Source organism: Anolis sagrei, chromosome 4 (genome assembly GCF_037176765.1).
Source record: "Anolis sagrei isolate rAnoSag1 chromosome 4, rAnoSag1.mat, whole genome shotgun sequence".
NCBI classification, from domain to species: Eukaryota; Metazoa; Chordata; class Lepidosauria; order Squamata; family Dactyloidae; genus Anolis; species Anolis sagrei.
In genome coordinates this window covers 122,757,337-122,784,826 of record NC_090024.1, presented here as the reverse complement: position 1 = coordinate 122,784,826, position 27,490 = coordinate 122,757,337, and the positions used below count along the sequence as shown (strand labels likewise).

The window sequence follows — 27,490 nt, the reverse complement described above, 5'->3', positions numbered from 1 at the left end:
TAGCCCCATTTCTGAAGGTTGGCTCTGCATCTCGTGGTGCCAGAGCGCAGTCTGTTCAGTGCCTTCCAAGTTGCCCTGTCTTCTGTGTGCCCAGGGGGGAGTCTCTCATTTGGTATCAGCCATCGTTTGAGGTTCTGGGTTTGAGCCTGCCACTTTTGGACTCTCGCTTGCTGAGGTGTTCCAGCAAGTGTCTCTGTAGATCTTAGAAAACTATTTCTTGATTTAAGTCGTTGACGTGCTGGCTGATACCCAAACAGAGGATGAGCTGGAGATGTCTCTGCCTTGGTCCTTTCACTATTGGCTGCTACCACAATTCACCCACAATGAAATAGCATTCTGAACCCCACCAATGATAGAATTGGACCAAACTTCCCACGCAGAACACCCCTGACAAGGAGAAAATACTATGTTTTATGATGGTCTTTGGTGACCCCTCTAACACCTCCTCACGACCCCCACAGGGGTCCCGACCCCCAGGTTGAGACCCACTGGTCTAGAGGCATTCTCTCCTGACGTTTCACCTGCATCTATGGCAAGCATCCTCAGAGGTAGTGAGGTCTGTTGGAACTAGGAAAAAGGGTATATATATATCTGTGGAATGACCAGGGTGAGACAAAGGACTTTTGTCTGCTAGAGCTAGGTGTGAATGTTTCAACTGACCACCTTGATTAGCATACAATGGGCTGACTGTGCTTGGATCAAACTTTTGTTGAGAGGTAACTAGATGTACACAAAGAACCGTAAGAGAAATTCAACCTTTGAGCCATGTGTTATTGAACTCTGCTTTCACTGCTGTCATTCTTTTCACCACTTTCTGTCTTTGTTTAGGAGAATGTTATTCTGGAGATGAAAACATGGAGCCCATACACGCTGCCTGCCCAGCTGACTATTACAGGCCCACTTGGAACCCACAGAGCTGCCAACCATGCCCTTGCCAAAGAGGACATGGCTGTTCGGTCCGACAGAGCACAGGAGAAATTGTTTGCAACAAGTGCCTTCCAGGCACTGATGGTAATATCTAAATTTTATGATATATAATTATTACCTTTTTGCCATTTCCAACAGAAATTGCAAGAGCCTAGCAAAAGTTATGTGATGTGAATCAGCGTTGAAACTAGACATTTAGTAAGATATGATTTGCTGGTAGTAGTGCAAGACCTCCTACTACCACTAGCAAATTGTTTCATCTTTTTTAGGTCTTTTCTTCTAGCCAGGGATCTCAGACATATGCTTCCAGTGGTTTTGAGTAAAGTCTGTCAGTGAAAACAGCTTCAGGAGAAAAGAGTGAAGGTCCTCCCACAATACCTTCCTTCAAATGACACTCCTCCCCCTTTTAGATGTTTACTCATGTAAGCTCATATTTCTACATTCAGGTCTTCAAGGGCCCGTCCAGACATGGCCTTTATTGCGGGAACTCCTTCAATAAAGGAGGAGCTGTCAGACAACGTTCTGGGCAGTCCCGCATTAATCTGAGCAACGGTGTTATGCCTCTGCTTATAGTCTGTCTGTGAAATCTTCTTGCAGCAGTTGAGGATGTGATCTATTGTTTCATGTGCTTCCTTGCAGAGTCTACATTTGGGATCTGTTGTCAACTTTTCAATTCTGGTTCTGATGGCATTTGTTCTAATGGCTTATTATTATTATTATTTTATTATTTGTCAGGATTATTTAGTTATGCATGTGTGTTTTTCAATGTGCTTCTATGTAATTCAAGATGGATTCTATTCTGCTCTATTGTGTATAAGAAAATACTGTGTTGAGGCTGTGAAACTGTAACCTTGACAGAAATGAGATAACGTGTTCTCTGGGAAGAAGAGGGAGGAACTGGTCTCAACCAGAAGTCAGATAAGCAGATGTTCAGAGACTGTTGTTTTTGCCTTGGAGTTCCTGTCTGTAGCTTGTGAATAGACGTGTGTAGATGTACTTAGTAAAACGTAGTTTTCTGTTGTAACTGAAAGCTTGCAGAGTCCTCATTTTTAATACAGTGTCTGCTGATCTAGCAATCCTTCCGCTGGCAAACTTCAGTCCTCTGACATTATTATTATTATTATTGAGAGAAGCACTAGAGAAAGGCACCTTAATGAAATCCACATGCCCAACTCCTGACTCCTATCAAACATAATTATTTGCTGTAGTAAGCTAGGAGCCGGAGATAGTCATGGAATTGAAGCTGAGAATTAAAACTAGTATTTAAGAGTCAGCAGGCCTGTAGCGAGGGGGTGGTTTTAGGGGTTCAACCCCCCCCGAAATGTTTCAGATTTTTTAAAAAAACCTGGTTTACTCATGAGTTTTAACTGGTTAACCCAATCCCCATGCTGCTAAGTCTATGAGATGCAAAAAATTAAGAGTGCCTCCAGAACTGCAAGCACTATCTCAAGCAAATATTGACAATTTATTCACACTGTCATTACTTGCAGCAATAGCCGATGTAGTGCAGCAACCAAGTTGGGTGTGTGTGTGTTGAATGCTCTCATTAAGGAGGCCAGACTTGGTGGAGGTGGTTGACAGGGGTGGAGCTGCAGGCTATGGAAGGTTGCTCTGCCCCCTGCTCTTTGTGCTCTTTGCTTCAGTGTGAGCTAGGAGGCAGGTTTCAACCCGCCCCCCCCCCCCCGCCAAAATTTTCAACCCTCCCCGAAATTTTCAACCCCCCCCCCCCCCCCCGAAATTGTCAACCCTCCCCGAAATTTTTTTCTGGCTACGGCCCTGAGAGTCAGTACATACTCTTAAATCTGGGAGGCCTATGGTTAGGTTTTCTAGCGTCACGAGGGATATATAGAGTGAGATCCAAGTGTTGCTAGGTCATGACTATCTGCATGTTTTTCCTTCTCTCCTGCAGGAGTTCGCTGTGAGTTTTGTATCTCTGGCTATTTTGGAGACCCTTTGGGTGAACAAGGTCCAGTACGGCCATGCCAACCATGTCGGTGTCAAAACACTGATCCAAATGCTTCCCTGATGTGCAACCAATTGACAGGGGAATGCCATTGCAGGGATGGGTTCTTTGGAAATCCTGTGTCTCCTAACCCAGCAGAAAAATGCCGAGGTAACCACTATCATAGAATCATAGAGTTGGAAGAGACCTCATGGGCCATCCAGTCCAACCCCCTGCCAAGAAGCAGGAAAATTGCATTCAAAGCACCCCTGACAGCCTCTGTTTAAAAGCTTCCAAAGAAGGAGCCTCCACCACACTCCCGGGCAGAGAGTTCCACTGGTGAACGGCTCTCACAGTCAGGAAGTTCTTCCAAATGTTCAGATGGAATCTCCTTTCTTGTAGTTTGAAGCCATTATTCTGCGTCCAGTCTCTCAATCCTGAACAAATGAATCAAGGGCATCACAGGGAATCACATATCATTTTAGATTATAAAAACTAGTATGAACCAGACACTGGGACAACTAAGGACTGAATAATTATAATCAAATGTTTGTCATGTCACTTCCTCAAGGAAATCCAGATCTTTTGCCTGGAAGGCTAATAGACAAGATTACATATCTGACAGACTTTTGACCTGTATGGCTGGCTCTAGGTAGTTGCATTTTCATGTGTGGTTTGGAGAGCCACCCAATGAAAAACATGGCCAGCCCTTCCGTTAGAGAAACTGGGGTGATTGTCTCATGGGGAAAAGGCAGAGAAGAGTTGGAGGGCAGAATCAGATGAGGCAGATGGCCTATCCCATAACCTTTAAAGATATCCAGTCTACTAATCACTAAAGTAAGATTACCTGTAAATGAAATTGGCTATTTTGTCATTTGCTAAGGGCAAAAAAGGTGTCCTGGTCCAGACCTAGGTACAATTGAAATGGTTAGATAGCTCTAACACATCAATCTGGTCTGAAAAGCAGTTGGTTGCAAGCTTGTAAAGCAGTTGGTTGCCACCCTCCTGTTTAAGGAGCTCCACTGACTGCCAATTATTTTCCAGGCCCAATTCAAGGTGCAGGTTTTGTGAGTAGATTAATGAACAAATAATGTAATGGATCAGATCAGACGTGTTTCTTGTCTCTCTGAGGCTCCTTCTACACTGCCATATAATCCAGATTATCAAAGCAGATGATCCACATTATCTGCTTTGAACTGGATTATATGAGTCTACTCTGCCATATAATCCAGTCCAAAGGAGATAATCTGGATTTTATATGGCACTGTAAATAGGTCCTGAGTTAGCAAGGATTGTCTCTTATAGAGGTATATGTGGACTTTTCTGTCACTAAACTCCTTTTTTCTTACTTGTGCAGCTTGCAATTGTAATCCAGTAGGAACTGTTGAGCCCCTGCAGTGTCAGAGAGATGGAAGCTGCATTTGTAAGCCAGGATTCGAAGGACGAAGCTGCGAACACCGTCTCCTCTGTCCAGCCTGCTACAGTCAAGTGAAGATTCAGGTTGGCTTTTGCTTTTGTCATGTTCTCATACCAAATGCATCACTCCAACATCCAGCCCACATTAGTTCTGTATCCCAACATTGCTGTGTGTAGGTGATAAACAAATCAACCTCAGGTCACCAAAAGCTATCTGAAAATACACATGACAATAGCTTCCAGTTTCTGATTTCAGCTGTTTGGGCTCTATTTTTTTTCAGCTGGGCCTTTACCAGTTGTGTGTTTTTCCTAAAATTGGGGGTCGGGTGATTATGTGCTATTGGGAATGTTTGAAAGAATATGGAGGTCATTAAAAAGACTTTAGTGCAGTGATTCTCAACCTTCCTAAGGCTGCGACCCCTTAATATAGTTCCTCATGTTGTGGTGACCCCCAACCCTAAAATTATTTTCATTGCTACTTCATACTTGGAATTTTGCTCCTGTTATGAATCGACATGTAAATATCTGATAGGCAGGATGTATTTTCATTCTCTGGACCTTGGGAGTTGTAGTTGCTGGGATTTATAGTTCACCTACAATCAAAGAGCATTCTGAACTCCACCAGAGATGGAATTGACCCAAACTTGGCATACAGAATGCCCAATGACCAGCAAAAAATAATGAAAGGAGTAGGTGAGCATTGGCCTTGAGCTTGGGAGTTGTAGTTCACCTGTATCCAGAAAGCACTGTGGACTCAATGTTAGATCTAGACTAAACTTGGCATGAATACTCAATATGCCCAAATGTGAACACTGGTGGAGTTTGGGGAAAATAGACCTTGACATTTGGAAGTTGTAGTTGCTGGGATTTATAGTTCACCTACCATCAGAGAGCATTCTGAACCCCACCAATGATAGAATTGGGCCAGACTTCCCACATAGAATGCCCATGACCAGCAAAAAATAATGAAAGGAGTAGGTGAGCATTGGCCTTGAGCTTGGGAGTTGTAGTTCACCTATATCCAGAAAGCACTGTGGACTCAAACAATGTTAGATCTAGACTAAACTTGGCACGGATACTCAATATGCGCAAATGTGAACTCTGGTGGAGTTTGGGGAAAATAGACCTTGACATTTGGAAGTTGTAGTTGCTGGGATTTATAGTTCACCTACAATCAGAGAGCATTCTGAACCCCACCAAAAATAGAATTGGGCCAGACTTCCCACACAGAACTCCCATGACCAGCAGAAAATACTGTGTATCCTGATGGTCTTTGGCGACCCCTCCGACACCCCCTTGCGACCCCCCCCAGGGGTCCCGACCCCCAGGTTGAGAAACACTGCTTTAGTGAATAGTATAAAGTATGAAGTCCCTAGGCCACATTTTCACCACTGCTGCATTCTAAAGATAGTTGAATCCTCATATGAAATTATCCTTGAAGGAGCCCCCAGTGTCGCAGTGGATTAAACTATTACAAAAACCGTAGATTGCAAATCACAATTTCTATGTTCCAAGAAATTCTACATTGAATGTAACATGAGAACATTCACACGATTAATTAGAGACTGTATATAAATAGAAGATAGTTTATCAATACTTTGTCAACACAGTGAACTTAGAGCTTCCAAGATAACCATAACTATATGCCAGGACATTCTTCATAGGTACATGACGTTAAAAATAATAACTCAAATATTGTTAAATGTCATATAACGAAACTTCAGTTTCCAAAATCACAATTTCTATGTAGTAGAAAGTTCTTCTTCAATAAACAAAGATAAATGAAATTAAAGATATGGACACATTAACTTTTGGAGCCCCTGGTGGCACAGTGGATTAAACCCCTGTGCCGGCAGGACTGAAGACCGACAGGTTACAGGTTCAAATCCGGGGAGAGCGCGGATGAGCTTCCTCTATCAGCTCCAGCTCCTCATGTGGGAACATGAGAGAAGCCTCCCAGAAGAATGACAAAAACACCATTTTCTCAAGTCGTTCCTGACACGACAAAAAAAAAAAAATCCTTGAAGTTAAGTATAGTTGGTTCTGTAAAGTATTTGTGTCGGATACTATGAGGATCCAGATGTAAATTGCTTCAAGCTATTGTAAAGAACAAAAACTAAAATAACTACTACAAACTGTAATACATCAATAATAATAATAATAATAATAATAATATTTATACCCCTCTTCATCTCCCCCAGGGGGACTCGGTGCGACTCGGTGAGGCCATGCCCATCAGTACAGTACACATAATATAACACAAAAAAAACCATAACAAAACCAGAAAATAAAATACATAAAATGCAAAACCAATATAAAAAGTGACACAACAATATAAAATCATTAAAAACACAGAAGATTTCACTGGGCAAGGATAAAATTTTAAAACACTGGGAGATCGGACAATGTAAATTATCAGGAAGAGGATCCTCAGTTTTGAATCCCTTCACTTTTAGGTTCTTGAACACTCTTGACTTTGTCGCAAATGTTCCTTTTTACATAGTACTGTATCTACACATGTTTTCTGTTGCTTTGTGACATAGATAACATATCTTGTTTCCAGGTAGATCAGTATCTCCAGAGACTACAAGGACTTGAAACACTTGTGCACCAGATAAAAACCAATGGAAACCAAGGAGATAATGCAGAACTAGAGAGGAAGATGCGAGAGGCTGAAGAGATGCTCCAACAAGTCCTGAGAGAAGCCCAGCACTTACAAGGTGATTTGAGTCTCTCAGACTCTGATAGGACTGAAAAGTAGGAAGTTGGAGAAAAGAAATGCTTGAGATAAATGTAGAAACCATTCTTTCCTTACTACGTAAAAGAATGGTCTTAGGCACCAGTAGTGGAAGCAGATAGAATGACTCTTGTAGGAATTGTTGGTTTTGATTTGAAGCGACCCTTCCTTTTCCGCTACTGTTTACTTTGGATCATGCTCTTGGGTATATAGATATGAATCATAGAATCACAGAGTTGGAAGAGACCTCATGGGCCATCCAGTCCAACCCCCTGCCAAGAAGCAGGAAAATTGCATTCAAAGCACCCCCGACAGATGGCCATCCTGCCTCTGTTTAAAAGCCTCCAAAGAAGAAGCCTCCACAACACTCCAGAGCAGAGAGTTCCACTGCTGAACAGCTCTCACAGTCAGGAAGTTCTTCCGCATGTTCAGATGGAATCTCCTTTCTTGTAGTTTGAAGCCATTGTTCCGCATCCTAGTCTCCAGCGCAGCAGAAAACAAGCTTGCTCCCTTCTCCCTATGACTTCCTCTCACATATTGATACATGGCTATCATGTCTCCTCTCAGCCTTCTCTTCTTCAGGCTAAACATGCTTAGCTCTTTAAGCCACTCCTCATAGGGCTTGTTCTCCAGACCCTTGATCATTTTAGTCACCCTCCTCTAGACACATTCCAGCTTGTCAATATGTCTCTTCAATTGCGGTGCCCAGAATTGGACACAATATTCCAGGTGTGGTCTAACCAAGGCGGACACAATACTCCTATTGAGACAGGCCGAAATCCTGTTGGCTTTTTTTGCAACCGCATCACATTGTTGACTCATGTTTAACTTTTTGTCCATGAGGACTCCAAGATTTTTTTCACATGTACCGCCCTCGAGCCATGCGCCCCCCCTATATTCTGTTTGTTGTCAGGAGTTTTCAGAAGCTTCCCTATGACTTCCTCTCACATATTGATACATGGCTATCATGTCTCCTCTCAGCCTTCTCTTCTTCAGGCTAAACATGTCCAGCTCTTTAAGCCGCTCCTCATAGGGCTTGTTCTCCAGACCCTTGATCATTATAGTCACCCTCCTCTGGATGCATTCCAGCTTGTCAATATCTCTCGTTTATATCCCGATCTTCTCAACCTCCGTAGAGGGACACAGACCGGCTTACAGCAAGGATTCAATGCTTATAGTACAATCCAAAAACATCATATAATAACGAGTTAAAATACATATTGATTAAAATTACAATTAAGCCAAATCGCCAAGATAAAATCATGTCCAACTCAGTCCGTATGTGTGGTCAATAACCTTGTTCTGTAGCCGGTTTCAACCATTACTCTGGGAATGCTTCCTTCCATAGCCAGGATTTCACCAGCCTTCTGAAGGACAGAAGGGAGGGGGCAGATCTGATCTCAATTGGGAGAGAGTTCCATAGCCGAGGGGCCACCACAGAAAAGGCCCTGTCTCTCGTCCCCACCAGACGCAACTGCGAAAGTGGTGGGACCGAGAGCAGGGCCCCACCAGAAGATCTTAATTGTCTTAATGGTTCATACAGGAGAATAAATTCGGACAGGTAAACTGGGCCGGAACCGTATAGGGTTTTGTAGGTTAAAACCAGTACTTTGAATTGTGCTCGGAAGCTAATTGGCAGCCAGTGGAGCTGGTGCAACAAAGGAGTTGTGCGCTCCCTGTACTCCACTCCCGTTAGTAATCTGGCTGCCGAACGTTGGACTAATTGTAGCTTCCGGGCAGTCTTCAGAGGCAACCCCACATAGAGAGCGTTGCAGTAGTCAATACGGGATGTAACCAGAGCATGGACCACCGTGGTCCCATCACATATTATATTTCTTGTTTTTTCATGTCTCTATGTGGGGTATTAACAAAGAAGTAAATTGCTAATCGACTTAGGAAGCATGGGGGGGAAACACACTTCAGAAACGGCAAAATACTTGGAACCCACATCATGTGATGAGCTCCATAGGTAGCTATTTCTTAAATGTGTAGAAACCCTGATTTTATTGCATGTGATGAATTATTACTATTACTATTACTATTATTATTATTAGAAGAAAGGAAAGCTTAGAGTATGATGCTGGGGAAAATGGAAGGAAAAAGGAAGAGGGGCTGACCAAGGGCAAGATGGATGGATGGCATCATGGAAGTGACTGGATTGACCTTGAAGGAGCTGGGGGTGGTGACGGCCAACAGGGAGCTCTGGCGTGGACTGGTCCATGAAGTCACAAAGAGTTGGAAACAACTGAACGAATGAACATTATTATTATTATTATTATTATTATTATTATTCAACCTGCTTTGAGCTAGCCAAGTGAAAACTTTTTTTGTGTGTCTCTTGATATTTAAGCCTCTGACAGGACCTTGGGGAGCCGCCTGTCAAAGATGAAGGCTCAAGGTTTGACCTACCAGAGTCGTTTGGATGAGATAAACGAGACAACTGACAGACTGCAGTCTTTGGAAAGACAATACCAAAGCCAGGTGCAAGATACCAGGAAGCTGGTGGCAAGAGCGCGTACAGATTTGGAGCAAAGCAAAGCACAAATGGAAGGCATGGCAAGTATCTTCTTCAATCAACAGCACATTTAGACATAATACAATTTATTTCAGAGGAATTTGTGTAGCTGCTTAATCATTATTAGACTCAGAAAGTGTAGCTGAAAGATACCGTTTCTGTACCTGTTCCACCTTAACAAACACTACAGAACAATATGTGTAGATCAAAGAGTCCTTCAGAATTTTTTTTACAAGAGTAGCTATCCAAATGCATGCTGTAATATACTCTATTCTCTGCTCTTGTTGTTGTTATATGCCTTCAAAGTTTTTCTGACCTATGGTGGCCCTATGGTAGTGTTTTACTGACAAAAAGTATTAACGGGAGTTTTGCCATTGGCGTCCTCTGAGGCTGAGAAACTGTGACTTACCAAAGGTCCCCCAGCGAGTATCATTAATTTCAACCTTTGTTTCCAGTCATAGGCCAATGCTCAAACCACTAAATTGCATTGGACCCCTTATAACGAACACGTGGTGTACAGACTAGCTCACCAAAAATATAGAGGGAGAATAGTTGTTGAACCAACTGAATATTTAGAAGTTAGGAACTGGGAACCACTAGAACTGAGAGACTTAAAATGATTCTTTAAAAGATTTCCACTGCCACCATATTAATAATAAACAGGCTGAGGTATGATTGCGAGGTTGTTCAGTAACACACTGTGTCACTATAGATTTCTTAGAGGCTGCTATAAGCTGACTTGAATAACACTTTGACCACAAAGGTATTCACACTGAGGCTGTATAAGTTGATAAAAATAACAAGAATGTTTATTGAACAGGCTTGAAATATTCAGGTACAAATGCTTAATGGTTTCAGTAAAATACTGGCATAAAAAAACCTTGTGGTTGCGTTTGAATAAAGATCTTAAAACTTTTGGGTTACAAGTCTTAAAAGTTTAAAAGTTTCAACACAGAAAATTACTTCAGGAAATGAATTTCTGAAAGTAACTCCCAAAAATCCCCCTTAGGAATCTAGCCAAAACCCTGAACTAGACTTCCTTAGGAAAAGAACAGACCACTAACGGGGTTCTGCTCCACACAGTATTCCAGCTATTTACTCAATAACTGTTCTAAATACTATACAAAAGACTGACCCAAAATTCTTCTTCAAAACCTAAACTGCTCTCACTAACACCCATGCTTCTTTCCTCCACCCTTTCCAAACACCAACTGGCAAACTGGGAACTCAAACCTCAGTTTTAAAAGTCACTTTTTTCCTTCAGCCCACGTAGGCTCCGCCCCCATCTTTCTAACCAATCCTAGCCTTCTAACTTTCCCTCCAAGACTAGAACACGCCCCCTCGAGGCAAACCTAACCTAAGATGGCATCTCCCTGTTTCCCTTCTCTAAAATGGATGCCGTACCTTCACCAGGCCAACTCCATTTAGCTATCAGGCAGGTAGCGAAGGTAACGGATTCATTACACCCCTCATGTCCTAGACCAGTGGTTCTCAACCTGTGGGTCCCTAGATGTTTTGGCCTTCAACTCCCAGAAATCCTAACAGCTGGTAAACTGGATGGGATTTCTGGGAGTTGTAGGCCAAAACACCTGGGGACCCACAGGTTGAGAACCACTGTCTTAGACTATTTTAATTTCATTATGGTCCAGAACACAGTACCTGATGCCCTATTCTAGCTAGTTACCATAAAAAAAGATGAAAATACTATCTAGAGTAATACTGACACTCTTCCTCTCTCTTTTCAGGTTATTCCATCTCCAGGCATCCCTGGGGGTTCAAACAGTTTTTTAAACCTGGCCCAAGAAGCAATGGAATTAGCAAATAGGTGAGTTAATTTTTTTGTACCTCGCCTCGATCTCCCCAAAGGGACTCAGGGCAGCTTACATAGTAAAATACATGACAAACAGTCAATACAGAATAAAAATGAGCACTGAACTCCAAAACTCCAGATAACCTTGCTTAGCAGTTTCATGTAGATGTTGAAAAGTATGGGGGAAAGAATAGAATCTTGCGGGACCCCACAGGTCAAAGGTCAGGGATTCGAGCAGGTGTCCCCCAGCTTCACTGACTGGGTGTGGCTCTCCGAAAAGGATCCCCATTCCAGAGAATCATCCCAGAAGGATACCATAATCGTTATCGAAAGCCGCAGAGATATCCAGGAGAACCAACAGGGACACACTCCCCTTTTCAAGTTCTCTGCGGAGGTCATCCACCAAGGTGACCAAAGTCGTATCAGTACCATGACCTGGCCTGAACCAGACTGCGATGCATCCAGATAATCAGTTTTGTCCAAGAATCCCTGGAGCTGAGAAGCAACCACTCGCTCCAGAACCTTCCCCAAGCAAAGAAGATTTGAAATTGACTGGTAGTTGTTCAAAATTGTGGAATCAAGGGATGCCTTTTTCAGAATTGGTCTTACTATTGCCTGTTTTAGACACGATGGAATTTGTCCTTGATCCAGCAAGGCATTTATAATCCTCGAGATCCACTCAGCTAATCCACCTCTAGCAAATTTAATAAACCAAAGATGGGCAAGGATCTAGTGTGCATGTGGTTGCTCTCACCATACCAAGGACCTTGTCCACATCATCAGACTGTACAAGCTGAAATGAATCCAACAAGATCAGACTAACAGATACCTCATTTACCTCACCTGGTACTGCATTAAAGTTGGCATCTAAGTTGGAGCGGATCCGAGCGACTTTGTCTGCGTGAACTCACTGCATCGAGTAGTCAAGTTGTCAAGAGGCACCTCACACCCACAGGGGTGAAGGAGCTCCCCAACAACCTGGAACAACTCAGCTGGTCTATTAGTTGTAGACGCAATGCGGGCCATTGAAAAAGCCTTCCTGGCTGCTCTCAGAGCTGCGGAATGGGCCTTAATGGAGGCTCTAGCCCACGTTTGGTTGGAGACACTCAAAGTTCTCCACCAAAGACACTCCAGTCTCCATCTTGACCACTTCATCAATGCCAGCTCCTCAGAGAACCAAGGAGCCAGATTAACTCTGTGCAACGAGAGGGGATGTCTATCACCCTGACTATCTCGGTGTTATAGAGAATCAACCAGGGTTTCGACAGGTTCCTCAGCCGCCATGACAGAAAGATCCCCAAGAGACATCAGGAGTCCATCTGGATCCATAAGTCTCTTGGGGTGGACCATGTTAATCGGTCCACCACTCCTGTGGAGGTTGGAGGTAATGGTAAGTCTAACACGGACCAGATGATGGCTGGTCCATGACAATGGTTCTTCCACACCAACATCTACACCATTCAATACAAATACTAGGTCTAAGGTTGTCCCGCCTGATGGGTAGGTCCAGATTGCACTTGGGACAGTCCCATGCTCATCACGGCAACCATAAAATCTTGAGCTGCTCTAGATAGGGTGGCCTCTGCATGGATATTAAAGTCCCCCAACATTACCAGTAGCTGAGAGACCAACACCAAGCTAGAGACCACTTCTGTAAGCTACGGCAGAGAGACTGCTGTGTTGTTGGGTGGGTCGGTACACAAGCAGAATCCCCAAACTGTCCCAGTTCCCCACATTATTATTATTATCATCACCATTCCTCTTCTTCTTCTTCTTCTTCTTCTTCTTATTACGTATGATGATGATGATGATGATGATGATGATGATGTTTACTTATACCCCTCTTTATCTTTCCCATAGTAGACTCAAAGTGGCTTACAATCACTGGGCAGACTCAAAAAATACAAGGGGTATTTTTAAAGTAAGGTCCTTTGGAACGTAAGTACACAACGAAAGTTGATTTCAAAAAAGTAAATTTATTTTCAGAAAGTACACACTTCACTCTATTTTTCGACATAGTTGCCAAGTTTGTTCAAACACTTATCATACCTCTGAACCAATTTTAAAATACCCTTTTCAGAAAAGCTTGCCGCCTGCTCCGATAACCAAATCGTCTGTAATCAAAGAAGGGCGACCAGAGCGGTCCTCATCATGGACGTTGTCACGGCCATCTTTGAATTGTCGTACCTACTTACGCACTTTGCTTTCACTCATAATAGTATCACCGTACACTTCACACATCTGTCGATGAATTTCTGCAGCAGGCAGGTTCCTTGCTGACAAAAACCGTATCACTGAGCGAACCTCACATGCAGATGGTGAGTTGATAGTCTTAAACATTTTTAAAGCACAGAACAGAACCTTACAGGTTAGCTACAGAGCAGAAACTGAGCACAGTTGTTCCCGAGGCATGCACGCGCTCTTTGCGGTATGCGCGCAAACTACTAGTGTCTACAACAAAACGGACCTTACTTTAAAAATATCCCTCGTACATTCAAGTCAATTCTTGTAAAATCAGTAACCTAACAGTTTTGACTTTAATGTTGTGTAATGTAAGGGGATTGGAAAGATGGCAGATACATAAATCAACCTCTCTGTCTTTCTCTTTGCCCTGCCCCCTAACAATTTAACCCCATTTCTAGATATTCTCTTTTTGCCTTTCAGCCACATGCAACTGGCAAATACCATTGAGCAAGCATCCCGTGCCGCAGAAGATGCTTCCCAACAGGCATTAACATTGCTGCAGCCATATTTGAGTGGAGGAACCATACTGGCCAACTCTGCACATGGGCTCCAAGAAAAGTATGTCCAAAGGTCCTTGGCCTGCACTTTCAGGGCTACATGATTAACATTCTCTTTTTCTCTTCATCAACTACATGATTGTGATTTGAGTCCCTGCTAATGTGATGGAAGCTTTGTATGGGGAAAGAGGTTTTGTTTGCTGTAAGGCACACAGAGGCAGAGGGCAGCCCTGGGAAACTAGGAGCAAAGAAACTAAGGATGCTTTTCACTCTGATCAGCAGAAAACATGTAATGTTTCTATTTATTTAGAGACGATGACACAAATGGATTAAATTACACAAAAAAAGAGTTGAGAGCAAAGAGATATCAATGCTTATATAACTGATTTTCAAAAAGGGGGGGATCTAGGTAATGACTGCCATTTGTTTCACTTCTCTGTATCTTTCATTGGTCTGCCTTGGCTCAACTTTTTGTTTTCTTTTTAGCTGCAGAAATTGCTTCACCTTCTTTGAAAAATTAGTTGGTTTCTTTGTTCTCCTTCTCTGGGAAGGAAGCATAGGTTCTAACCAGTGTCAGGGGGTGATGTGCTTTTAGCTTTGAATACATTTTTATTTTTGTTTTTTGTTTTTATTTTATTATTTTATTTATTTTATTTATTTTATTTATTTTATTTATTTTATTTATTTTATTTTATTTATTTATTTTGTTTATTTTGTTTATTTATATATTTATTTTGTTTATTTATTTTGTTTATTTATATATTATTTTGTTTATTTATATAAATAAATAAAATACTATTTATTTTATTTATTTATTATTTTATTTATTTTGTTTATTTATGTATTTATTTATTTAATTTAGTTTTATGGATTTTAACCGTGATTTTTAAAAATACCACTGATATTTAATTCCGTTTTAATGTTTTTATATTTGTATATTTTAAACTTTATTGAAATGCTTTTAATGTAAACTGCTTTGAGTCTCCTTGTGGAGAGTAAAAGTGGGGTATAAATAAACATTATTTATTTATTTACTTTATTTATATACCGCTTTTCTCAGCACTCAGGCGACTCAAAGCGGTGAATAACATCGATATTGCTCTTTTTTTCTTTTCCAGCTTTCTTCTATCAAAGTTCATCTTGGTTATTCTTGTCATATTATTTCTCTTAAATCTTTATCTAAATCTAATTATTACCTAAGGAATCTAAAAATTCAAGATAGTCTGCTAGTAAGTTATTAATGCATGAATGAAGTTTGTTATGTATCACTATTTTTTACTGTGTCAGAAGCAACTTGAGAAATTGCAAGTCACTTCTGGTGTGAGAGAACTGGCTGTCTGTAGGAACGTTGCCCAGGAGATGCCCGGATGTTTTACCATCCTGTGGGAAGCTTCTCTCATGTCCACACATGGGAAGCTGGAGCTGACAACTTTGCCAAGTTGTCAGGGATGCTTAAAATTTCAGTAGTTTGTTCACAAGAATTGCAGAGTGCTTGCATACATTAGTCACTAAGGGAAAGCAGCCTCACACATTTAAGTTTAGAAACCATCTTCTCCTCTTTTTTCAGATATGATGAAGTAAAGCTGCTATCAAGTGCATTGGAAGCTGATGCTGGCAGAGCTGCGTCTGATGCCGATAAGGTCTATCAGGATAGCCAGTTGTTGCTTGGCTCTCTGGCACGCTTACCAAAGGTTGACATAAACTTCTTTCAGGTGAGACCCATGTCTCTGTACATGCACACATTTATTTATTTACTAGCTGCCCTCCTGCCACGCGTTGCTGTGGCCCAGTCTGGTGATCTGGAAAATAAATTAATGAGAAAGTGTTGGTTTCTAATATATGTAATTTCTTTATGGTTGTGGGTAAACAGTTTTTCTTGCTGTTTCTTTGTCAGTGTTGATGTTTGCCTACTCTGGAACACGCAACACATAATTGTCCTTCTTTAGGGGTCGCTTTCAAATCTATGATACTAGATCTCTGTGTGTGTGAATCATATCTATCTATCTATCTATCAATCATCTATCTATCTATCTATATCTATGACTGGATGGCTCTTTGTCAGGAGGGCTTTGATTACGTTTTCTTGCCCTGTTGAAGGGAGTTGGACTAGGTGGCCTTAAGTATTTTCTGATGGTCATGGGAGTTCTGTGTGGGAAGTTTGCCCCAATTGTGTCGTTGGTGGGGTTCAGAATGCTCCGATTGTAGGTGAACTATAAATCCCAGTAACTACAACTCGCAAATGTCAAGGTCTATTTTCCCCAAACTCCATTTGTGATCATATTTGGGCATATTGAGTATTCGTGCCAAGTTTGGTCCAGATCCATCATTGTTTGAGTCCACAGTGCTCTCTAGATGTAGGTGAACTACAACTCCCAAACACAAGGTCAATGCCCACTAAACCCTTCTAGTGTTTTCTATTTGTCAGAGGAGTCCTGTGTGCCAAGTTTGGTTCAATTCCATTGCTGATGAAGTTCAGAATGCTCTTTGATTGTAGATGAACTATAAATCCCAACAACTACAACTCCCAAATGACAAAATCATAATGTTTTGAGTGATGGTCACTCCTTGTGATGTGAGACATTTTGTTGCCAAATTTGGTGTGATTTTGTTCATTGGTTCTTTTGTTTTTAAGGTACTCATTATGCACAGAGCATTTTTATATATATAGATTTCGGGTATTTTTACCCCACCCTTCTCAACCCCCTAGAGGGGGACTCAGGGCGGCTTCCAGCTGGCACATATTCGTTGCCTACAATTAAATGCAATAAAATACACAACAAACAGTAATTATAAACAATTAAAACATTGAGTTAATACAATAAAATCTACTAGAAAAGAAGCCAGCCTGGTGGCCATTGTTTTGCTGTGTTCTGTAATTAGTGAGTCCATTCAGCTTATCATATTCCGTTTCCAAAGCTCTTGTCGTCATTGTCCTTGTCAGTCTGCCAGATTACCCAAAGGCCTGGTCCCATATCCATGTTTTTAATTTCTTTATAAAAGAGAGGAGGGATGACGATGATCTAATTTTCCTGGGGAGTGAATTCCACAGGCGGGGGGCCACCAACAAGGAGGCCCTGTCCCTCGTCCCCGCCAGTCTCATTTGTAACAAGGGCGGGGCCAAGAGCAGGGCCCCTCCAGAAGACCAGAAGACCTTAAATTCCTAGGCTTTTTTGAGTGACTGTACCAAACACATATAATATTGTTTTGTGAATGCTATGTTTTGGTACTGTATAATAAGGAGCCCCCGGTGGCACAGTGGGTTAAAGCACTGAGCTGCTGAGCTTGTTGATTGAAAGGTCACAGGTTCAATTCCGGGGAGCGGCGTGAGCTTCCGCTGTCAGCCCTAGCTTCTGCCAACCTAGCAGTTCAAAAACATGCAAATGTGAGTAGATCAATAGGTACCGCTCCGGCAGGAAGGTAACGGCGCTCCATGCAGTCATGCCGGCCACATGACCTTGGAGGTGTCTGCGGACAATGCCGGCTCTTCGGCTTAGAAATGGAGATGAGCACCACACCCCAGAGTCAGACATGACTGGACTTAATGTCAGGGGACTACCTTTACCTTAATAAGTTTCACCAATCACATTATTGGCTGAACTGATTTATTTTTCTTTCTGTGTACAAGTGGGCTATTGTGTTGTATGCTGGAAAATAAATGGCAGCCAATGGAGCTCCTTAAACAAGGGGATTGATTGCTCCCTGTAATTCGCCCCCGTTATTAATCTGGCCACCGAACCTTGGGCAAGTTGTAGTTTCCGGGCCGTCTTCAAGGGTAGCCCCACGTAGAGCACATTGCAGTAATCCAATCTAGAGGAAACTAACAATACTTCAGTGGAAGACCCCAGCGGCACCTAAACAGCTCTTCTTATCCTCCTCTGATGTTTAAGGGAGAAGCCACTCAACTCCGGCAGAGAGCAGACTCCTTATCAAACTTAGTGGAAACGTACATGGCAGAATACAGACGGCTACAAGACAACATCAAGAACTGGGAGGATGAGATGAAAATGCAGTTGCAAAAAGGACAAAATGACAGACTGGTAAGGTACATCCCTTTTAATAAACAGAGTGAGCCATGAAATCCTTAACCCTCATTTCCTACTTACCTCTTGCTATCGCTGCAGTTTCAATGCCTTCCTGCTTGCATTATAGATTGCCAGTCCTTACCTCTTTGAGAGAATTTCATTCATGGATTTCTCTGCCAATGTTATCAATTTATTTTAAGGGCAACCTGTTTTCTTCTGAGAGCCAGCTTATTGGGGGTGTTTGAACTCTGGAGACCAAAGTTCAAATTCCCATTAGGCCATGAAAATCTACTGGAGGACCTTATTTATTTATTATTTATTATTTTATTTATTTACAGCTTTTATATTCCGCCCTTTTCACCCCGCAGGGGACTCAGGGCGGATTACAGTGTACACATATATGGCAAACATTCAATGCCAATTTTTGACATACAAACATATATTTAACTTTTTCTGGCCGCCAGGGGAGCTGTCGCTTTCATCGTCCATCTGCGACGTTGATGAAGCACTTCCGCATTCCCCGCATGCTTCCCCGCTGGAATGCTTTGCTGGAGTCTTCTTTATGGCCTCATAAATCAGTTAATTTAGCCTTCCCACACTTTAAGGTGGTGCCTAATTTTCCTACTTGACAGATGCAACTGTCTTTTGGGTTGCAAAGGTCGACAACAGGCTACACACAATTGGTTGGAAACCCATTCCAACCCGGGCTGGCTTCGAACTCATGACCTTTTGGTTAGAGTGATCTTAATGCAGCTGACACTCAGCCAGCTGCGCCACAATCATACTCTCAGAGTCTCAGAGGGTGGCCAAGGCAAACCCAAATCCTACCAAGGAAGCTCTGTGATAGGTTTGTCTTTTGGTTACCATGAGTTGGAAATAATCTGAAGACACATGACAACTTTTTCTTCTCCACAAGGATTAAAGTTGTACCTTAAAATAAAATAAAAAAACCAAACAAACAACCAGATGGTAGATTTATTTCATTTCCTACTATTCAAAGTTCAACAGACAAATTCTAAACCCTTAAACATATCAATTACCTAAACCCTGGAAGTGAGATGTATTTTTTGTGTTTTTCATTTTTTTTCTTGTCCTACCGCCTCACTGTAGGTATCAATCCAACTGTTGTCCCGTGTCAACCTCGCCAAGAGTAAAGCCCAGCAGGCACTGAGTGCTGGCAATGCCACTTTTGATGAAGTTGATAGCATCTTAAAGAATTTGCGAGGTGAGTTGCTTAAAAGTCTAAGTCAGTGACCCCCAAACTTTTGTCTTTCAGGTATTTTGGACTTCAGCTCCTACCACCTCCTCACATGGCTGCCAAAAAAGGCGGATGTCGCTTCTCTTCATTGCAGGATGTGGGAAAGCCACCGCCCCATGCTCCACATTGCCCGGCTCCTCTGGCTGTTGATCCCATGGAGGAAAGTGTGGTGGGCGTATGGAGTGTGCAGCTTCCCCCCATTAAAGTTAGTGGCAACACAGGAAATCTCCTGTGTTGCCACAGTAGTGGCAGCATGCCAGTTCCACCCTCCTTCACCCATGGAGCTGGCATGACATTGTCTAATGGGAGTCGCCTGGCTCCATGGGTGAAAGAGGCTAGATCGGCATATGCCACCGATTTTAGCCCCATGTGATGAGGTCGCTGGAATTCTTTGCCATTGGCCAAGTTGACTGGTGCTTCTGGGAACTAAAATCCAAAATGGCAGGATGACCAGGGTTTGGGAGCCTGGTCATGGAAAACAAGACAAGTGTTGAATTGGTTTGAATGCCTTTGTCAACAACATTAAGTTCTGACAAAGATTCTGGACATGAATAATGTAGATCCAGAAAAGATGAAAATAAGTTGATGTGGTATTCTCTTTTTTTAGAAGCAACATTTCAGTTTTAGGAGAGGCTGCGTCTTGCAGAAAAGATGGATGAGAAAAAAATAGAGATGTATGCAACCAAAGGAATTTGTGATTATTTGGATGGAGTGGAGAATTTTTTAGAACTACAGACAGTCTCTAAGTTACAAACAAGGTTCTGTTAATTTGTTCTTAAGTTGAATTTCTTTGTAAGTTGGAATATGTACATTTTTAAGTGTAACTATATATATCTCAAGGGGAAACTGAAGCCTTGTCACCAATTCTTGTTTCCACAACAAACCAAATTTTTCAAAATCCAATTTTCACAGTGATAGAAAGTGAGGTGAAATCTTCTGAACATGGGGCGCAGACAGCAAAGCAAACACAACAGGGATTAACCTTTCCCTATGCTACGGCGCTCCATGCAGTCATGCTGGCCACATGACCTTGGAGGTGTCTATGGACAACGCTGGCTCTTCGGCTTAGAAATGGAGATGAGCACCATACCCCAGAGTCAGACATTACTGGACTTAATGTCAGGGGACTACCTTTACCTTTTTATGCTATACAAAGCATTTATCTATATAAATAAAAATGTAATGTTCATTTGTGGGATTAACAGAACTCAAAAACCACTGGACGAATTGACACCAAATTTGGACACAAGACACCTAACAACCCAATGTATGTCCTTCACTCATAAAAACACAACAAAACGCAGCGGAAGAGACTTAAAAAGCCCCAAAAATCTAAATGACGGAAAGCTAAATGACAATACAGAAAAAAGGGAAGAAAGAGGGAGGGAAGGGGAGAAAAGAAAGAAAAGAAAGAGGGAGGGAAAGAAACAAGGAAAGGGAGAAGGAAGCATGGAAGCAAAGAGAAGGAAGGAAGGAAAGAGGTAGAGAAGGAAGAAAGGAGAGAAAGAGGGAGGAAAGAAAAAGGGGAAAGGAAGGAAAGTTAGAGAAGGAAGGAAGGAGAGAAGGAAAGAAAAAAGGAAAAGAAGGAAGGAAAGAGGGAGTGAAGGAAGGGGGAAGGTGTAGAGAAAGAGGGAGTGAAGAAAAGAGAGAAGGAAGAAAAGAGACAGCAGAAGAGAAAGAAAAAGGGGGAAGAAGGAAAGAGATAGAGAAGGAAGAGAAGGAAAGACAGGAAAGCAGGAAGGAAAGAGGGAGTGAAGGAAGGAGGGAAAGAATGAGAGAAAGAGGGAAGGTTGGCCACAGCAACACGTGGCGGGTACAGCTAGTATATATATATATAGAGAGAGAGAGAGGGAGGGGGAGAGAGAGAGTGAGTGATGGCACGTCCGAGCCTATAGGAAAACTATAGTGTCTGGCTTTACTTGGGAGCTATCTGTATACCTTCTGTTAAGATTAAGGCCCTTAGCAGACAGATGCACTTTGCGGCAAGGTGAAAAGAAAACCACATGATTTTACTGAAACAATATGAATAAAGAGTTAACTCCACCCGGGACCATCATAAGGTAACTTGAAACAATACATTACAAAAGGAGAATTTGCTGGTTGCAGTCATCTTTCTGGAGTCTTTCCTGCCTCTGGTGCAAAGCAATGCTTATAAACTGTCTTAATCTTCTTTCCTGTGAAGCTTAAGATGGTTATAAGCTTCTGTTGTCCTTTGGACTGGTGGTATAAAAATACTGCTGAATGCAGGTGCTAAGAATGCCTGTTTAAATTGCTTGAGCCTGGGATTACCAGACAATCCCAAGCCTAAGTCACAGTAGCTCTGCTGTAAAAAGAGGGAAGATTCCAGCAAAGAGCTCTGTACAGGGAAATGGAAAAGATCAACTAATGCTGGCCTATTCGCTGGGAGGTGTTTATGCTCCACCCAAAACTAACACAAAGGTAGGTAACTACACTATTGGGAAAGCCTATGAAAAGGGGGAACTAAAGCAGAGGAAAGGGAAAAGGCAGAGTCAAGACTTTACATACATGTATAAGCTGTTCCCCTGTTCAGAAGATTTCACCACACTTTCTATCCCTGTGAAAATTGGATTTTTAAAAATGTGGCTTGTTGTGGAAATTAGAATTGGTGTGAGGCTTCAGATGAGATACCTTTTCCCCATGATAAATCTTTCGGGACTGAATTTCTCTTCCTAGGGATAGAGTCCTCTCACTTCCTATTGTCTCACTCCTATTGTCTTAACTATCAGTCATTTGTAAGTTGGATGTTTGTAACTTGGGGACTGCCTGTATACATTTTGTAGCAATGTGACTCACGAATAAGTACCACGGTAATATGATGCTCTCTCACACACACACATGGGATAAAGTCCTCAGATTTGCATTTCTCCTCCTTCTGCTTGTAGAGTTTGATCTTCGAGTAGGAGACAGGCAAGCAGAGGCCAGAGATGCCATGCGAAAGCTTCCTCTCATCAGCGGTATGATTGCCAGTGCCAATGAGAAGACAACGCGTGCAGAAGCAGCCCTGGGCACTGCCGTAACAGAAGCTGGATCAGCCAGGAGAATGGCTGGAGAAGCAAAGGAAATAATTGGCGGCATTGATCAGGTAGAGGAGGAATAGGATGAATTGAAAAAAAAAGGGTGGGGGGGTGATTGACACTGAACACTGAGGATTTCAACACAACTCTATTTTATAAAGGAGGTTTACTTTGGGAACTAATTTGTTATTGAAAACTGTATAAACAAATGCAAGGAGGTAACAGCTTGCAAGAGGCCCCCAGGTCTTTGGGTTTGTGCATTACCTGCTGCTCTTAATATCTCTGATTTGCAGGTTCTCATAATGTCTGGCTCTTGCAATGGCTTTCTTTTTTCTCAGCCAATGAATGTTTCTTCAAATGGGAAAGCCTATGTGTGGCATAGGCACGGATAGAGTCGTGTCAGATAACTCGTTGCTCAAAATAATTTCGTTAAAAACACCTTTTTTGAAGCAATATCGAAGCTTTTTAAAAAACCGGATATCCCTTTGCCCTTCTGAAGCTTTTTCCGCCATTTTTGTTATGACTCAGGAAGTGAGTCAGAAATGATTCAGCTTTTCCCCACTTCTGGTCCCTGGACTCAGCTCAAGCTTGAGAAGCCAGTTTGAAACCAGAGAAGGAAAGAATTTCCTGCACTTGCTTTCCCCCCGCTTCTGGTCCCTGGCCTTGGCTCAAGCCAGAGAAGCCAGTTTTAAACCAGAGAAGGAAGGAAGGAATTTCCTGGCCTCGGCTCAAGCCGGAGAAGCCAGTTTTAAACCAGAGAAGGAAATAATTTCCTCCGTTTGCTTTTCCCCACTTCTGGTCCCTGGCCTCGGCTCAAGCCAGAGAAGCCAGTTTTAAACCAGAGAAGGAAGGAATTTCCTAGCCTCGGCTCAAGCCAGAGAAGCCAGTTTTAAACCAGAGAAGGAAAGAATTTCCTCTGCTTGCTTTTCCTCGATTCTGGTCCCTGGCCTCGGCTCAAGCCAGAGAAGCCAGTTTTAAACCAAAGACAGAAGAAATTTCCTGGCCTCGGCTCAAGCCGAAGAAGCCAGTTTTAAACCAGAGAAGGAAGGAATTTCCTCCGTTTGCTTTTCCCTGCTTCTGGTCCCTGGCCTCGGCTCAAGCCAGAGAAGCCAGTTTTAAACCAGAGAAGGAAGGAAGGAATTTCCTGGCCTCGGCTCAAGCCAGAGAAGCCAGTTTTAAACCAGAGAAGGAAGGAATTTCCTCCGCTTGCTTTTCCCCACTTCTGGTCCCTGGCCTCGGCTCAAGCCAGAGAAGCCAGTTTTAAACCAGAGAAGGAAGGAATTTCCTAGCCTCGGCTCAAGCCAGAGAAGCCAGTTTTAAACCAGAGAAGGAAAGAATTTCCTCTGCTTGCTTTTCCTCGATTCTGGTCCCTGGCCTCGGCTCAAGCCAGAGAAGCCAGTTTTAAACCAAAGACAGAAGAAATTTCCTGGCCTCGGCTCAAGCCGGAGAAGCCAGTTTTAAACCAGAGAAGGAAGGAATTTCCTCCGTTTGCTTTTCCCTGCTTCTGGTCCCTGGCCTCGGCTCAAGCCAGAGAAGCCAGTTTTAAACCAGAGAAGGAAGGAAGGAATTTCCTGGCCTCGGCTCAAGCCAGAGAAGCCAGTTTTAAACCAGAGAAGGAAGGAATTTCCTCTGCTTGCTTTTCCCCACTTCTGGTCCCTGGCCTCGGCTCAAGCCAGAGAAGCCAGTTTTAAAGCCAGAGAAGCCAGTTTTAAACCAGAGACAGAAGGAATTTCCTGGCCTCGGCTCAAGCCAGAGAAACCAGTTTTAAACCAGAGAAGGAAAGAATTTCCTCCGCTTGCTTTTCCCTGCTTCTGGAGTAAAACAACTACTTTCAATGTAAAGACCACCCAATGAAACAGGAAATAACACTTTCAAACCATTGACAAAAGGATTCAGAAGTCTCGGAATTTCCAAAAGTTTGATTTTTTTCTGTGAACATTGGAATTGACTTTAGAATTGAACCACCAGCGCCCCCACATCCGAAGCGGGTTTTGAACCATTTTTTATCAACCAAGCCTAGTGTGGCACCTTGATTAAAACAGGACAAGTGAGATGCAAATTTTAAACTCCACTAAGGCCCCTTCGACACTGCCCCTATATCCCAGAATCCGATCCCTGATTATTGATTTATTCCCAATTATCTGGCAGTGGGGATTTATATAATCCAGTTTAAAGCAGATAATCTGGGATCATATCCTGGGATATAGGGTAATGTAGAGGGGGCAATGCTGTGCAATGCACTGGGTGAGTTTGGGCCAGTTCCCCTCTCTAAACCAAAATTGATGTGAGGGTATTGTAGATGGAGAACTATCTATGCTGCCTTGAGCTCAGTGGAGGAAAGTGAAGTTAGAAGACAGAAATCAGTAAGTATGTTAACTACAGTATTACTTTGTTCCCATCACAAGGAAATACGGCGATTGGCTTTGGAAGCCAACAGGACAGCAGATGGAGTGCTAACCCTGGAGCAAGGGATTGTGTCTCTGCGGAAAGAGACCAAAGATACGGAAAGTGAGCTACAAAAGAAGGCACTGGAGGTTGACATGGATGCCGCCATGGCCCAGGAAGTGAGTTTATATTTTACATGCAGTGGTCTTTTTGAGATGCCTGCTTAGGTGAGAAAGCCTGCTAATAGTTTTCAATATTGTCACCAGGCTCTTCAAATGTCACAGAGCGCCAAGGCAGATGCTGGCAGTGCTGGGATGGCTGTCCAAGACCTGCTCAGTACATTAGAAGATGTTTTACGAATGATGGGTAAGAGATCTTTTGATTTCCTATCAGGGTTGCAATCAAAACTTGAGTAATCAGTAGAAAACCACTGTAGAGCAGTGACACAAAAGCACAGTATGTCACAGCAAACGAGATCTATATGCTGGATTTCATATCACAAAATCACAAGTCGAACACTTCCCAAGCATCTAGGACTGTGTGATGTATTTTCGAATGATGCGCACAGATCCAAGTAAGGTAGCCTTTTGCAGTTGACAGATCGTGATTTTGTCGATGTTTATTGTTTCCAAATGCCGGCTGAGATCTTTTGGCACGGCACCCAGTGTGCCAATGACCACTGGGATCACCTGTACTGGTTGTTTATTATTATTATTATTATTATTATTATTATTATTATTATTATTTGAAACAGAACAAGATGAGTCCGCAGCAGACACTCTGTTTTATTTTTTATTTATTATTATTATTATTGACACAAAAGCACAGTATGTCACAGCAAACGAGATCTATATGCTGGATTTCGTATCTCAGAATCACAAGTCGAACACTTCCCAAGCGTCTATGACTGTGTGGTGTATTTTTGGATGATGCGTGGAGATCCAAGTAAGGTAGCCTTTTGTAGTTGACAGATCGTGATTTTGTCAATGTTTATTGTTTCCAAATGTCGGCTGAGGTCTTTTGGCATGGCACCCAGTGCGCCAATGACCACTGGGACCACCTGTACTGGTTTATTGTTGTTGCTGTTGTTGTTGTTAGTCTTATTCTTATTAGAAAGCCAACAAGGTGAGTCCACAGCAGACACTCTGTTTTATTATTATTATTATTATTATTGACACAAAAGCACAGTATGTCACAGCAAACGAGATCTATATGCTGGATTTCGTATCACAAAATCACAACTGGAACACTTCTCAAGCATCTAGGACTGTGTGATGTATTTTCGAATGTTGCGCGCAGATCCAAGTAAGGCTGCCTTTTGCAGTTGACAGATCGTGATTTTGTCAATGTTTATTGTTTCCAAATGCCGGCTGAGATCTTTTGGCACGGTACCCAGTGCGCCAATGATCACTGGGATCACCTGTACTGGTTTTTTAGTATTATTATTATTATTATTATTACTATTATTATTGTTCTTCTTCTTCTTCTTCTTCTTCTTCTTCTTCTTCTTCTTCTTCTTCTTCTTATTGTTTGAAACCGAACAAGATGAGTCCACAGCACACACTCTGTTGTTGTTGTTGTTATTATTATTATTATTATTATTATTATTATTATTATTATATGTGGCATGTTTTGTTTTATGACTGGTTTTTGGAAGAGAAATATGGTCTTAAGTTGCAAATTATATTGCTGAGACACACACAACTGAAGAAATTCTGAGGAGAAAGAATGTACTAATTGCAAGAATACACATTTGAACATCTCATTTGACTTAGACTACAAAATGCAATGCAGAGTCCACATTTAGAAAGTTTTGCTAATAAGCTTTTGTTTCCCTTGCTTTTGCAGAGCAACCTGAGTCCTTGGATGATCAAGGTGTGACTTCGCTTGAGATGAATCTCAATAAGGCCAGAAAAAGACATAATCAATTGAAAGAGCTAATGTTACAACTGGAGCAAACAGCCAGCCGACAGAAACTTCAGGTTCAGACACTGTATAAGAGCATTATAGAGATCAACGCAGATATCAAGAACCTGGAGGAGATACGGGATAATCTCCCTCCCAAGTGTTATAATGTACAACCCATTGAGAGACCTTGAAGATTTGCGAGGTAGGGGAAGCAAAGTCACAAATATTCCTTCTGCCAATACTTGGACTCAGCATCTGGATCAGAGAAATGATTTGGGATGATGCAGGAGATCCATCCCTCCTAAGGCTAGATAGACTCATTTCAAGTTGCATTACCGTCATGCAGCCATTAATCAGTTGGGGCAGTACTGGAAGCTATTCCAGTTGATCCAGTCCTGAGGAGCAAGAAATAAAAGATGTCCTGACTTACTGTGTGGACTCTGTTGGAGCTAGGCGCTGAATTACTATATTTTTTTCCACCTCTGATTAACTTTCTCCAAAGCTGGAGATGGATAGCTCTGGGCCCAGACAAACACACCTCTTTTACCTGTCTGGCCCGCCCTTGTATCCTATTATCGTCCCTCCTCCTCTGCCTCTCAGATCTCACTCCTGAAGACTGCAGTGAAGCGGTGCAGGTGTGCATGTGTGAGATCTGAGAGGCAGAGAAGGAGGTACAGTAATAGGAAAATTACCATATTGAAATTAAATCTGATGCTTTAAATTTTTTGATTTGGTGTGCATTGGAAGAGGGGTAGTCTTATACGGCGGGTATATCCCAAACTCTATATTTTAAC

The 27,490-nt window shown here is 42.3% G+C and overlaps 1 protein-coding gene across 1 annotated transcript in view; it reads left to right on the top strand.

The window, feature by feature from the left end:
- Positions 1–27,101, top strand: part of LAMC2 (laminin subunit gamma 2) — a 77,759-nt gene extending 50,658 nt beyond the window's left edge. Inside the window, exons 10-23 of the mRNA XM_060774488.2 lie at positions 829–1,011; positions 2,837–3,040; positions 4,227–4,369; positions 6,849–7,005; positions 9,373–9,578; positions 11,283–11,362; positions 14,012–14,149; positions 15,656–15,800; positions 17,976–18,125; positions 19,221–19,335; positions 22,272–22,471; positions 24,809–24,967; positions 25,055–25,154; positions 26,637–27,101. Coding sequence (XP_060630471.2) covers positions 829–1,011; positions 2,837–3,040; positions 4,227–4,369; positions 6,849–7,005; positions 9,373–9,578; positions 11,283–11,362; positions 14,012–14,149; positions 15,656–15,800; positions 17,976–18,125; positions 19,221–19,335; positions 22,272–22,471; positions 24,809–24,967; positions 25,055–25,154; positions 26,637–26,887 — 2,231 coding nt within the window. The 3' untranslated portion in view covers positions 26,888–27,101. The remainder of the gene's footprint in view (positions 1–828; positions 1,012–2,836; positions 3,041–4,226; positions 4,370–6,848; positions 7,006–9,372; positions 9,579–11,282; positions 11,363–14,011; positions 14,150–15,655; positions 15,801–17,975; positions 18,126–19,220; positions 19,336–22,271; positions 22,472–24,808; positions 24,968–25,054; positions 25,155–26,636) is intronic.
- The last annotated feature ends 389 nt before the right edge of the window (positions 27,102–27,490 follow it).